The following is a 13,666-nucleotide window of genomic DNA, read 5'->3' as shown; positions in this document are numbered from 1 at the left end:
TGGAGTAGGCATTGACTAATTGATTTTCAGAAATGTTTATATATATATATTTGTATTGGCAGGATGTCATTTAAAGACAAGTCCCTCCATCAAAATGATGGAGTGACATCATTTGAAAATATGTCGCATCAAGGCAAATCCATGTGAGTGAGAATATTCAAATGGCCCAGTACACAGAACTCTACAAACAACTGAAGCATGAATATAAATGCAGTAGTTTCAAGAGGGGTACACTGTACTCTGTCACCTTCGTTATCGTACTGCTCTTACGCCTTTCACAAGTGCCTCAGAATATCCGGAGTCGAGCCCTGGCGAGCACACGGATGCGTGGTGCGACACGTTACGATCATTCCTGGCTCGAGCTGCGCAGGGCGGTGTGGCTCGGAGCCTGCCCGTCCTCTGGCTGCACGCTGAGAGACGGTTTGGGGATCGCGAGCTGGCTGGGAGCGCCCCCTCCACTATTTGAAGCTATTTTGGCCTTTTCCTCGTCTGCCTCCGCCAAAGAGCAGGATAAAGCGTTAGATGAAGGCAGGGAGGTCCCAAACGGATGGATAGTTTTTTGGATTGGGCAAGGCTCAGAGAGAGCATGCTGAGATATTGTATAATCTCCAGATATTGTTCTGAGATTGCTGAGCCCTGAAGGAGTAGAGTGGTATTTCTGGAAAGGTAAAGAGAGATGGGGATGAGAATATTTAAGAAGACACAGTCCTTGAGATCTGGAGGCTTGATCATTTTGAATTTATGCATATGATAATGACAAAGTCTGGCTTTCCAAGATGTGCAACTTTTTCGAATTAACAGGGTCAAATGAAGTCAGACCTGTTATGAGCGCTGCATGGTCTCTCCACCCCTGCAGTGCATGTTCTACTCAGGCTACAGATCTCAAAATATTTGATACCACCCTTCACAAGTCATTTTTCTTGCTCAGGCTGTATTTAAAGAGACTTTTTCTACTTCCCTGATAGGGTTTTCTTTCTCGTGTCATTTTGAAAAATGTATTCTTAATGGTTTTTCTGCTTGGCTTTTATGAATTATGAATGAATGCCAAAACAAGTGTATTATTACACTGAGAGCTGAAGTATGAAGAATTCAGTGGAGGAAAGACTGCTGATGATTACTGCACTGATATTGTGATGTTCCTGTGTTTATCAATATTTAATAATGTGGTGTTGCGTTGCTGATCTGACCTATAATTAATACACATACACGCAGGTATGTGGAACTGCTGTTTCATGCAGAATGAAAGATGATGGATGGATCGCTGCAGTTTTGTTTTGCGTTCTTTATACAACATTGCCGAAAGTCTGCATGTTCACTGCATGCTTGGATATTGACATTAATGGGTATCGCAGTATCACAATCCTCTGCTAGGTGGCTCATGTTCAATGACCATTGCCCGTGTGCCTCTGGCAACAGCAGTGACCATTAAATACGCCATTGAAACTTTTCCCTTGTTAACTAACCATTTGCAGCACAAACGTATCAGCAGGTAGTGCGCTGAAGGTCGTCACTCCTCTTTCCAACGTCCAGGTGGGTTAGATCTGATCTTGATGCCGGGGCTGGCCTTCAACAAGGCCGGAAACCGTTTGGGGAGGGGGCGGGGCTTCTACGACACGTACCTGCAGCGCTGCATGACGCACCCTGGAGGTAGACCCTACACCATCGCCTTGGCCTTTAAGGAACAGCTGTGTGAGGAGGTTCCGACGGACGATGGCGACATGCTCGTGGACGAGGTGCTCCACGAAGACGAATGAGCTGGTGGCGTGGAAGAAACCCCCCCCCCCCCCCCAGTTTTTGATTGGGGAGAAGGAGTGGCCTCAACTCTATTCTCCAAGGGCTCCCATCACTCCCATCACGGCAGCTGGAGCAGGACAAACATGGGACCCCAGCTGCACATCCTGCTGGTTTGGATTGACCGAAAGACAACCAATAATCAGCACAGTCTTGTGATTACAAAGTGGCCCGAATGGCGTGAAAACTCAACAGGTGCGTAAGGGTAGAACTACAGGATACGGATGACATCACTGACACAAAATGTGATGAAATTGCTTACAGGAACTTGTGCGAGGTCTGCAGCATATCTCGCTTTCTCTGATCTCTTATTCTTTCATAAGGAGAGAATATTTGTTGATTGAGTCAGGCATGTTGGATCAGAGAAAACAAATATGTGCAGAGTTTGTGTGTTGCAAACATGGGATGGTGGTTCACTAATCAAGTCAGTAGCCCTACATGCATAAATACATAAATAAGAGCTGTTTGGGTCATTAATTTGCAAAATTAATCAGACTGAAATGTGGTAAAACCTAACTTTTTTTTCTTCTTCTTTAAAATCTGCCAAAATGTTAAGTGGTGATAGTTCAGCCATATAGTTCATAGTAATCTTTTTAACTTCATCAAAATAACGATGACGAGTGACGTTCTTATAGTCTATCACTATCACTATTTTACACTCAGTATTCTAAATTGTTACCTTCATGTGTTCTGTATCTTTGAGTATTTTCTGGGCTTGTGCACAGAACTGAGGCATTACTGGTTTTACTGTCATTATCTGTACCCTCTTACCCTCATGAATTATTGACATTATAAACATTCACAGACTACATGCATTTGTTTCTCTATATTGGTTTCAGAAATTCATTCAGTTTTCTCCTTATCTTTGAGGTCCTACACTTTAAATAAAATATCTGTGTTGTGCTAGTACCTTATTGACTACTGACCATACCCTTTTATCAATTTGAGCTTTGCCATCCCAGACACTTGAGATATTTATAAAACAATGGTAAAAAAAACAAACAAAACAATTCGGCCTAAAACTTTGCCAAACACTTACGTTAAATGTAAAGTGAATCATTTTAAGAATGCAGTAAATTTAATGTTGACTGACTCTCTGTTCTGTTTGTCAGATAATGACTTGCTTAATTGGGTTAATTTGGTTAAAATTAAGTTATACAGATTTGGCATTCTTTGATTCTGTAAAAAGTGTGTATGCATTTGTCTGTGTTATATATATGTATATACACACACACATACATACATACATACATGTGTGTGTGTGTATATTTTTATATATATATATATATATATACATATACACACTAATGTTTCATTGGACCGCCTTTAGCTTTGATTACGGCACGCATTTGCTGTGGCATCGTTTCAACAAGATTCTGCACTGACACAACATTTATTTCTGTCCAGAGTAGCATTAATGTTTCGCCCAAGTTCTTGTATTGATGATGGGAGATTTGGACCACTGCGCAAAGTCTTCTCCAGCACATCCCAAAGATTCTCAATGGGGTTCAGGTCTGGACTCTGTAGTGGCCAGTCCATGTGTGAAAATGATGCTCATGCTTCATGAACCATTCTTTCACAATTTGAGCCTGATGAATCCTGGCATTGTCATCTTGGAATATGCCTGTGCCATCAGAGAAGAAAAATCCATTGATGGAATAACCTGGTCGTTCAATATATTCAGGTAGTCAGCTGACCTCATTCTTTGGGCACAGTGTTGCTGAACCAAGACTTGACCAACGTGTGTGTGTGTGTGTGTGTGTGTGTGTGTGTGTGTGTGGTTAGTTACACACACACAAATAGTACCAGGTTGTCAGAAAAACATTTTGAGAAGAGGTCCTTCATTTCTTCATCATTTGGACAAGCAGAGTGCTCTGCTAGAACTCTTCTGAAGCACTTTGTTTGCACAGCTGATTAAGGTGTCTGTCTGAAATGTCCTTTTTTTTTCTGGGAACCTTGTGTACTTCACTGTAATTTTTACTACCGCTACAGTTTTTCTCCTACAGTACACTTATGCACTTTGTATGCATTTACTCTTCTTCAGAGAGATTCTTTGCATACCAAAGGCAGGATTGCCACAGCTGACAAACAGCACAAGGGCTTTGGATATAATCACTGTTGCATCATATCCTGTCATACCAAATCAGATGACTGATCCTGAATATCAAACACTTCCCCTGAATCAGTCACTCCCACAGCAGCAGTTACCTTCTGGAGGCAGCTTCCTTAGTCAACACAGCCTTCGGAGTTGAACGGAAACAGAACTTTGGCAAGAATTGCATTTGGGATACCATTCAGTATCAGCTGGTGAGGGAGGGCCAATTCTAGTGGGCTGTGCACCTTTTGTTTACTCACAAACACTCTCTAGCCTCTCTGTTTTTTTTGGCAGGATGGATCCAGAACTAACAACAGCTATTTTGATGGTGTAAGCACTGCTGTGAGAGTTAACTGTGACAGACCATCATAGCAGATAGCGACCAAGTTACACCTGCCGCTTGCTGGGTTATGTAACTATTTAACCATTGGAATGACTTTTGGAAATCTATGAACAGAAATATGGTTGCTGTTTGAAATGGCAGCAAAATAAAATTCTAGCTGTAAAAGAGGCATTTAGCGTGAAGTTTAAACATTTTCCTCAGATGGAGCGGTCTGAGTGACAATTCAGGAATTTTCAGGGACCTCCTGACTTGTAAAGATAATAATGGCATTCACCAAAAAGAATGCTATATAACCTGTAAATTTTGCCAAAATGTTGCACCATACAAGTCAGCTGTCGAATGCAGAACTCTGAATGGGACAGCTTTTTATCTTGAAAGCCCACAAAAGCTGCCTCAGACGTTTTGTCTGTCCAGACTGCTTGCTAAAACAGCAGAGATATTGATCTGTCTCATCAATTCGGTCATCGCAGGATGCAAGAAACGGAAGTGTAGTTTACTTGTCCGTAGTCGTTTCAGCTCCATTACAAGAAATCATTATCAGACCTTTGCTCTCAGCAAGTGTTCTTAATGGTCGTTTTTGAATGGGGTCCGTCACAAGGGAGAGACCGGACTTGTTTACTGCGGGTATAATTGCAGCGAGGATAATGCAAGCCATCGGGATCGGACTACACGTGGAGATAACGGACGAAGGAGCGGGAAAGCACAGTGGCAGAGTGTGTTTTGTGATTCGTCTAATTGGTGTCGCCCAATTAGGCAACAAGGAAAACCGCTTCGTATTCTTGTTTTGCACTCTCTGTGTAGAAGCAGAGGAGGCAGCGGTAGCTGCGTTATACCGTGTGTGATTGGCGCTTTGTTAAAGGTTATTACTGTCGGCATATATCAACCCTTGATTACTTTTCTAAAGCCCTTGATTTGTATCATACTGCATTGTGCATTGGTACTTTCCATCCCAGCGGTTGGTGTATATCGAAGCCATTCTGGGAGCTGCACCGGTGATGGGGCTTCCAGAAAAACATGAAGATGGAGAATGTCCGCTGCTTATCGACCCTGAAAAATCACTATAATGTATAAATAGTGTGGGGGGGAAATGACACAGCCAACGTTTGAAAATGCAAAATGTGTTTTGGACGGTATTATCAAATACATTTTTAAAAAAGCTTCCCGTTTTTAATGAATGAATATGCTTCCCGCCCCAAGTCGTTACAGCGCCGCAGAGGTCTTCCTAGGTCAGGCCCGCTGCTGATCAGCCGCACATGCCTCCTGCTTTGTCAGAGTTGGTGGGCTTCCAGAAATGATTAATTGGGGAAAAGCAGTCAGGGCGCCAAGTCTCAGCACGACTGCTCATTATAAGGAATTAATAAGGCGACGTGCGACCGCGTCCCGTACAGCCTTGGCCGTGTGACAGGTGGAGGTTGGATGATGCAGCCTTCACCCCACTTAGCCATAAGGTTATGTCTGGAGCTCACCCAGCACCCTCCAATAATAGATCTTTATTAATCAACTTCTTGTTTCCTGCAATCAGGGAGATTTTTTTTTCCTTTGACATCTTGAGGTTGTCAGCAGGACTAGGGGGGGAAAAAGTCAATATGGCCAGAAGATCAGGCACAAGTTTAGAGGAGTGCAGGAGGCTTTGAGATTGGCTTTTAATTTTGACATTATGGGTTTATTGTTGGCTGGATGGGAAAGCCTTCTGAGTGATCGCTGCACTTTGCCCGTTCACTTCTTTCCTGCTCTCAGCTGCTGACGTGAGCTGTTCACTGCTTTGTGGAGGAGTGATTATCCAACTGATGTTACGTAGCACTCTAATGAAATGTACCATTGACGTATTCTTCATACATTTTCAACGGCAAATAAAATTAATCTGACATTTCAGAATGTCACAATGGCGTCAACAATAAACACAAACTCAGTGTTTCAACTCACTGTTAGTTCTGATCTGTGCAATTCTTTTCTTTTACATTTCCAGTCAAAAATACAATCGATACATTTAGAATTACAGAAGGCCCCAGTTACTTCACGCTCTTGCAGGACTCATTTTCTTTCTCTTTTAGAATTCCCTACTTTCATTCAGGTTACTTAAATGCACATTACTGAGCTTGTGACTAAAGTCTTCAACTTCCCAACTTGAACCTCTCCCTACTTCTCAAATCCTGTCTGCTTTCACTCTCTCTTTTAATTACTAACATTATAAATTCTTTTTGTCAGGATCTCTGAGCTATACAAAAGGCAGCAATCAGACCCAATCTTAAGAACCAATGCTGAGCCCTGTGATTTCAGTAATTATCACCCCATTTCAAATCTTACACTTCTGTCTACAGTCTTGGAGTCTGTAGTTGCTATTCAGCTTAAAGCTCATTTGTCAAGTCAGAGTCAAATGTATTTATATAGAGCTTTTTACAACAGATGTTGTCACAATGCAGCTTTACACATGTCCGAGTCCAAACCCCCAGTGAGCAAGCCAAGTGCGACGGCGGCCAGGAAAAACTCCTTAGAGCAAGAGGAAGAAACCTTGAGAGGAACCAAGACTTAAAGGGGGAGCCATCCTTCCCTGGTTGACAACGGACACTACAATAGCCACAATATAAATAATAAGGACCAGAATAAGTAGTATAAGAGAGAAAAATAAATAAATAATAATAGTAATGAAAAAATAAGCGATTGATGTCTAGTCCGCTTTTCTAGAAGTCCTAGTCTGGTCCCGACGGTCTGCGCATGTCCGAAAATGGAGAACATCCATCAAGAGCAATGGAGAAGTAGTTGACCGGGGTGGAGGTGTGGTGGGCTACAGCAGGGGCCATCAGGGGGTGGTGGGAATAGCCATGGCAGCTGATTTTGTCTGCAGATGGGAATCTTTTCAGTCAGCCTTCTGTACTATTCACAGTACTGAAACAACTCTTTTTAAAATCACCAAATGATCTTAGCAGCTGATTCAGGTTCACTTTATATCTTGCAAATAGAAAACAATATCCTTTGACTCATTGAAATGTACTATCACTACTGTTCTACATGGTGTCCCCCAGGGATCAGTATTGGGTCCCCCTCCTTTTTATCATTTATATCCTTCTGCTGGGACTTATTATGAGGCATTATAATATTGATTTCTGTTGTTACACAGATGACACCCAACTGTACATATCCAACTGCCAACAGTCAAAAACAGGAAAAAAAAAATTGGATGACCCGAATCTAAACTGATTCTACGTCCCGTTGTTTTGTTCGAAATCCAATATATCAAAATTGTCCCGTTTTCTTGCAGTACACAAGTTGAGACAAGTTATTTTCACCTTGTATTTCCAGACTTTGTCATTCCTTTCAAAACTAGTACAGAACCATTGGTAGCTGCATTGGTAACATCAAGGCCTGATTAAATGCTCTACTTGCTGGATTACCTGTAAAATTGCTGAACAAAACTCAGCTGCTTCAGAATACTGCAGGTAGTATTATCACCTGTACTTGTTGTCATGAACACGTTACCAGTGTTCTTGGCACTTAGCTTCCCATAAAACATAAGATTTCAAGATATTGGTCCTACCATTTAAAACACTTTACTGGTCAACCCCTCACTGATCTTCAAGGTTCCTCTAGATCTTCACCTCTTATACACTGCAAGCATCCAAGGAAAAACTAAAGAATAACTTGTTCACCATGACGCATCTTTACGTTTTTGCTCTATTTTATAACCTCTTCCTCCCGCATTCTCCCTTCATTGTACATATATTGGTATCTTTGTGAATCATGTATATTTTGCTTTATTTATTTGGCTGCACTCTGCACCGTGTCCTTGAAATGCGAGTTCAAATAAAATTTATTATTATTATTTATTATATACAAAGTTGTTCAAACTGAATGCATAACAAATGTGACATAGCCATTAGATATGAGGCAAAAAAAACAGGGCAAGACCAAAATGTGAATTACTGGTGAACTCCATAGTTTAATTTTAAATGCAGTAGATTTCAATCATGACCTTCATCTGGTCTACAGGATGAATGAATGAAGTCTGGTAGTTTGTACCCCATGTTGACAGAAGCACATTAAAAATACTGACTCTCAAGAAAAAAAATGAAGCCCTTGGAAAGATTTACCTCGATTTTAAACTTTTTAAAACAGTCTTCCCTTCTTTTCTACTTTATTCCTTAAAGGTACTAAATCTGGTTCCATCACTGTAACCACATTCACATACATGCGCGCACACACACCCTGCACCCTGATGTGTGGCCAGCAACGTGAGTAATAGTATAAAAAGTGAGGTTCAACGTGATGTAGTAGTTGTAAAGCAGACCAGACACCACACAGCAGCACCATGGCCGGCATGCACGAAGCCTTCTTCCAGATGCAAGCATTCATTCTACCACTCACATTGACAAGTAAAACAAAGTTCTGACCCGGCTTTCAAACAGCACTGCACTCAACAGTCTGCCTACTACAGCCCAGCTGACCGACTATGGAGCATCACTGTGTGTGTGTGTGTGTGTGTGTGTGTGTGTAACAAACAAACAAATAAATAAATAAACATTATATATATATATATATATATATATATATATATATATATATATATAATGTTTATGTTGTTTGTTCATTCATTTAATGTAATATCCTTGTTAATGTACATTTATGCAGCCAGGTTTCTGTAGCCTCTTTTTCATTGAGTGAATATCCGGGTCATTGATATTACGACTCTAATCGGATTAGTGACGCAGCTAGCTGGATCCCTTTACAGACCGGGCTCAGAACAACAGTGGCTGCTGGGATTACAGGCAAACAGAAGCAACTGCCGGCCAGGTTGAGCCAGGGTTCGGAGGCGCTGAAGCCATGTTGCTAACAGGCTAAGGCTGCTTAGCGAATTGACCCATCGCTCTGTGCCAGCATGGAAGTGCCAGAAGGTACCCGGTCCATGCCAGCCAGTGAAGGGGGCCTAGTCTGGTTTGTGGCACTTAGCACATGGCCTGCACACTGCATCAGGCTGGCGTGCAGCAGGGTGGTGCCTGCCAGTGGAGTGGTGGCCCAGCTCCTCGACGAGAACAGAGCCACAGCGAGTGACGCGGCGTGGCCGCGGACAGATGGTCTGTTGTTGAAGCAGCATGACGCCCGAATTCCACTCAAAGACTTGAAAGGGAAAAATCGGCATGGCGGCTAATGATGAAAGGCTGAGGAGGCGTCGTCTGACGGCGGACATTCTGAAAGTCACGAGCGTTCGATTCGCTTTACTCACAGCTGTCTTGAGTTCACATCCCCCCCCCCCCCCCCCACACACACACACACAGTAAGTACCATCAACCATTTGCTCCATATATGAAGGCCAGGCAGTAGCCTTTGATTGACCTCAGGGTCAGTTTGGCTGCAAAGCCTGACAAATAGCATCCAGGCTAAGCAGATTAATAGAAAAACAACAAAGATAGCTGATCCAGGAACTCAGAAAGAATCTTGCTCATCCTCCACTGGCAATGTCTGCATGGCCAAATGGCCTGAATGAGCAAAAGGCCAAAATGAAACCAGAGCAGCCAAATAGAAACTCGTGACCTTGAAAATGTTTGTACAAGGCTGCAGGACATCACTGGGATCACCTTTCCATAATTCCCTCTTTATTAGCATTGCCAAAAGCTAATATGAACTTGATTATCTACTGTGGCGCAAATTATGGTTTCAAGAAGTCTAAGAGGAGGAATAATGTCAGAACATAGTTATGTCTGACGAAGGAAAAATACTTTTAGAGGGGGTTCGTTCTCGGCACAAATATTAGCAAATGTCGCAGAAGAATAGTCACTTCAGTTGCAGTCACCTTTCCTTTGTAACATTAATGGTCAAGTAGTCACCATCTTTCATAACAGCATTAATGGAAAATTTATATATTCCTGTATTTATTTATTTGATATATTCCTGTGAGCTACATACAATCAATAGTTGATCTTGGCAGATTAAGCAAGATGCCGGTGTCATACACATGTCTTGTGTAAGTTCAGTGTTACCTCCTGTAACGTAGTTTTTACCCATTGCTGTTTGACAGGCATATTCTCACACCCACACCCACACCCACACACCCAATATTTGTGACTGAGGATAAATCTTCAACTGTTTGCTATTCATCATTGCAGAGGAAAACAGCTATAGGAGGGAGGGAGGGAGCGAGAGAGAGAGAGAGAGAGAGAGCACAGAAGGAGCCTGACAGATGCAGGCAGTTCCTTCGGGATCGGAGTGTAATTCACAGGAAGTGCAATGGGAGGAGAGGTGTGCAAACTGAGTGGGTTTAGCGTGCGAGACAGCAGCGGGAGACGAGCGTGTCTCGGCGGGGCTGAGGCAGAGAAACGTCGTGCTCTTCGGCTAATAAAGGACCCGGTGCCCCTCGGGACCCAGACAAAAAAACCAGACAGCTGGAATCTCAAGCCGCCATTCAGAAGGGAGGAAGGCGACAAAAACAGTTGTATTTTGAAGTAATACTTGATGATGTGGCGCGGGCTTTTACGAAGAGCATTTGGTAGAAAAATGACAGCATTTCTAGAGAATAACACACTGTATAAAAGGGCCACGTTCTGCACGTTTGCATTTTGTCGGTTTAATTGGAACATAAATACAAGAGTTAAGTCCTTTTTACATTACTGTCTTGCATAATCAGAGGGCACCAGAAGTTTGAAGGGGTGGTTGTGAATCTACGGTCTACAGTCCCATATAACCTCTGCATAATACATGTCCTCAATATGATTTTAAAGCAGGGTGAACAGCGTCTGGTGCAGAAATGTCCGACACATGAAGAGACGCGGCATATTTCAGTAGGATTCCTGGATTTATTATGCACCTAGGTGCACCGGCTCTTCTCGTCTTTCTCTCTCTGTCTCTCTCTGAGTATATCAGTCTTTCTGTCTTTGAGAGCACCTCCCTAACCTGAGACCTGAAGGCATCGGTTCAATTTGACTTTCAGCAACTCATTCTCAAAAGCTTCACGAGTAGCGAGGTCTGTTACTGTCTACAACTAGCCCATGTGAGACCGCATTCTACCCTTTGAATGAAGACATTCATAATACATTTTGCTTTATTCTAAAGACATTAATGTGTTCATAATGCATTTGTCTTCACGCCACAGAGAAGGAGAGTTTGACCTCGCAGGGCTTACCAGCGGGGTCTGGACGCCGCCAGCCACAGCGTGTCGTGTCCTTAACAATATCCCTCGTTAGCACCCGAAGCCTGACCCTTTCTGCAGCCCGCATCACTCTCGCTCTGTCTCGGGTTGGGAACATTAAGTTTGGCACAACAATGAACATGAGAGCAGATCAATTATTTGCTTACCCTTTATCTTCCTGGCCATTCTGGCCCATTTTGAAATTATTTCCTCTCAACAGAGTAACAAGAAGCCTTTTCATAATCACATTCTCAGTCATTGTAATTAGTGAACTGGTGTCACACACCCACATATCCACCCCCCCACCCTTAGACACACACACACACACACACACACACACACACACACACACACACACCACACACACTCTTTCTGGCATTTAATCAGTCTCTTCAATAATTTCTCATTTGGCAGCATGAATAGCTCGCAGCAATAAACTATCAGCGTCATGTTTTCACACATCTTGGTCCTTGTTCACCTTTGTATCTGCACCAGTTCTCCTGATTAACACGGAGAGGAGCATCTATCCCAGCCTTTGCTAATGTGCCACAGACCGACTGCAGCAGGTGTCTTTGGCCTGCCACTAAAGATTTTTGTAGCATGACCAGAGGATACAAAGAATAGTCGTACTTCAGTCGTATATAATGCACACTTACTACTACTATCATGCAGTCATACTTCAGCATGCATTTGGATCAAAGTTCCTTATAAAGCCACATGGTATGAGCCATGGGGTGTGAACGTGTGTGAGTGTATGTATCATGCCAGTATGCCAAGCAAATGGCTAGTCTCTGTCATGTGGGTGGGTGGAGATCCTCCATGGGGGTTTGTTTGTGTGCGTGTTTGTGTGTATACATGCGTTAGCAGTCTGGACGTCTGGAGCTGAAAGTGTCTAGACATTGCAACCCACCATTGGTGTCCCTCGAATACAATTTTTTCCCCCAACTGCAATAATTGAATGAACAACACAAACAGCTCTTTAGACCATGACTGGAGGCAAGCAGCAAACACAAATTCTAAGTAGCATACTACACAACTCAAGTTTGTATTTATGCTTTAATGCAAAGTTTTTGCACTTGTGATGATATGCAAAACCTTTAGATCCTTATACAATAAGAATCAATCATCAAAAGGTAACTGCAGCAAGAGACTAGGAAATATGGATAAGACCTTTAAACAGGGCTACGCATGCACACCACAAATGTGACCCACATGAGCGTTAGTTTAGTGCCACAGCACAAAGACAGAATAGCAGATCATTCAATAGTCTCTTCACTAAGTCCTAATAAAAAACTACATATTGGTTATAATGTCTCCTTATAGCCAGTTTGTCGTGAAATAGGAAAAAGACAAATGCTGTGTGTGTGTGATTTTTCTGCCGCCACCCACCGAGTTTAATTAAACGCATCCACCTTGCTCGTGGTGCGAAACTTCACATTGAGGTTGTTCGCTTTTTTAGGAGCATCCGGAACCAAAACAATGGCAGGAATAACAGTGACAGCGTACCAGCAAAGTCACAATCACAATCTCTTGCTAAGCTGTGTGTGTGCGTGCGTGCGTGCGTGCGTGCATGTGTTTTATACAACAGCTCGACTTGAATGTTTCAGAAAGCTCCGTCTCCGAGCGTTGCTAGCAAACGTACCTTGTTAAAATATATATCCATATTTGTGGAATATTCAAGTTTTTTTATGAGCGTTGTTTTTTTTTTTTTAAAAAAAGTACTTTTCGGTGTTAGAGAGTATGTCACGGTGCGCCATTCAGCTAGCTTCAGTCCTGTCACCTCGAAGTGAACTCTTCCCAAGCGTCTCTACATTAGATGTGGCTGGTGCATGACATTTTCATTAATTAAGTGTAACAAGTAATCATTCTTTCCCCAGAACTTAGATTGTTTTACTATATTTGACACCTGCAGCGCTGTACTATGAATTCTAAGTATATTCCTGTATCTGGAATCAAATCGACAGTTTAATCGTTTCATTTAGTACCTTGCCATTAGAGCAGAAATGAGAGATTATACGCTGGGACTAATTTTCCAGTGCTGGGTTTCTATGTGCAGTCAAAATGTTATCATTAAAGCTAAACGGAGACAATGTTGCTGTACAGTCACTGTGCATTGAATCCCCTGAAACGGAATCACTCCTAAAAGTAATAACCACTTTACTGATGACAGCTGGTGAGTCAGAAAGGTCGTTTACCCGCAACCCAATTGGTCATTAGAGCTTAAATGGGCAGTGGTAGCTCAGTGGTTAAGGTACTTGCCTTGTAGTTGGATTGTTGCTAGTTCAAGCTCCACCACTCCAAGTTGCCACTGTTGGGCCTCTGA

General features: G+C 42.5%; 1 protein-coding gene across 3 annotated transcripts in view; it reads left to right on the top strand.

Moving 5' to 3' along the window:
- Window positions 1-13,666, top strand: part of mthfs (5,10-methenyltetrahydrofolate synthetase (5-formyltetrahydrofolate cyclo-ligase)) — a 61,959-nt gene that overhangs the window by 3,558 nt on the left and 44,735 nt on the right. The window contains exon 3 of one of the 3 annotated variants that reach the window (XM_027004518.2): window positions 1,531-2,700. The exons of the other annotated variants lie outside the window; for them this stretch is intronic. Coding sequence (XP_026860319.2) covers window positions 1,531-1,754 — 224 coding nt within the window. The 3' untranslated portion in view covers window positions 1,755-2,700. Of the gene's footprint in view, window positions 1-1,530; window positions 2,701-13,666 lie in introns of those variants that run through there. 3 annotated transcript variants of the gene reach the window in all.

This window comes from Electrophorus electricus, chromosome 1 (genome assembly GCF_013358815.1).
Source record: "Electrophorus electricus isolate fEleEle1 chromosome 1, fEleEle1.pri, whole genome shotgun sequence".
NCBI classification, from domain to species: Eukaryota; Metazoa; Chordata; class Actinopteri; order Gymnotiformes; family Gymnotidae; genus Electrophorus; species Electrophorus electricus.
This window is presented reverse-complemented; position numbering and strand designations above follow the sequence as displayed.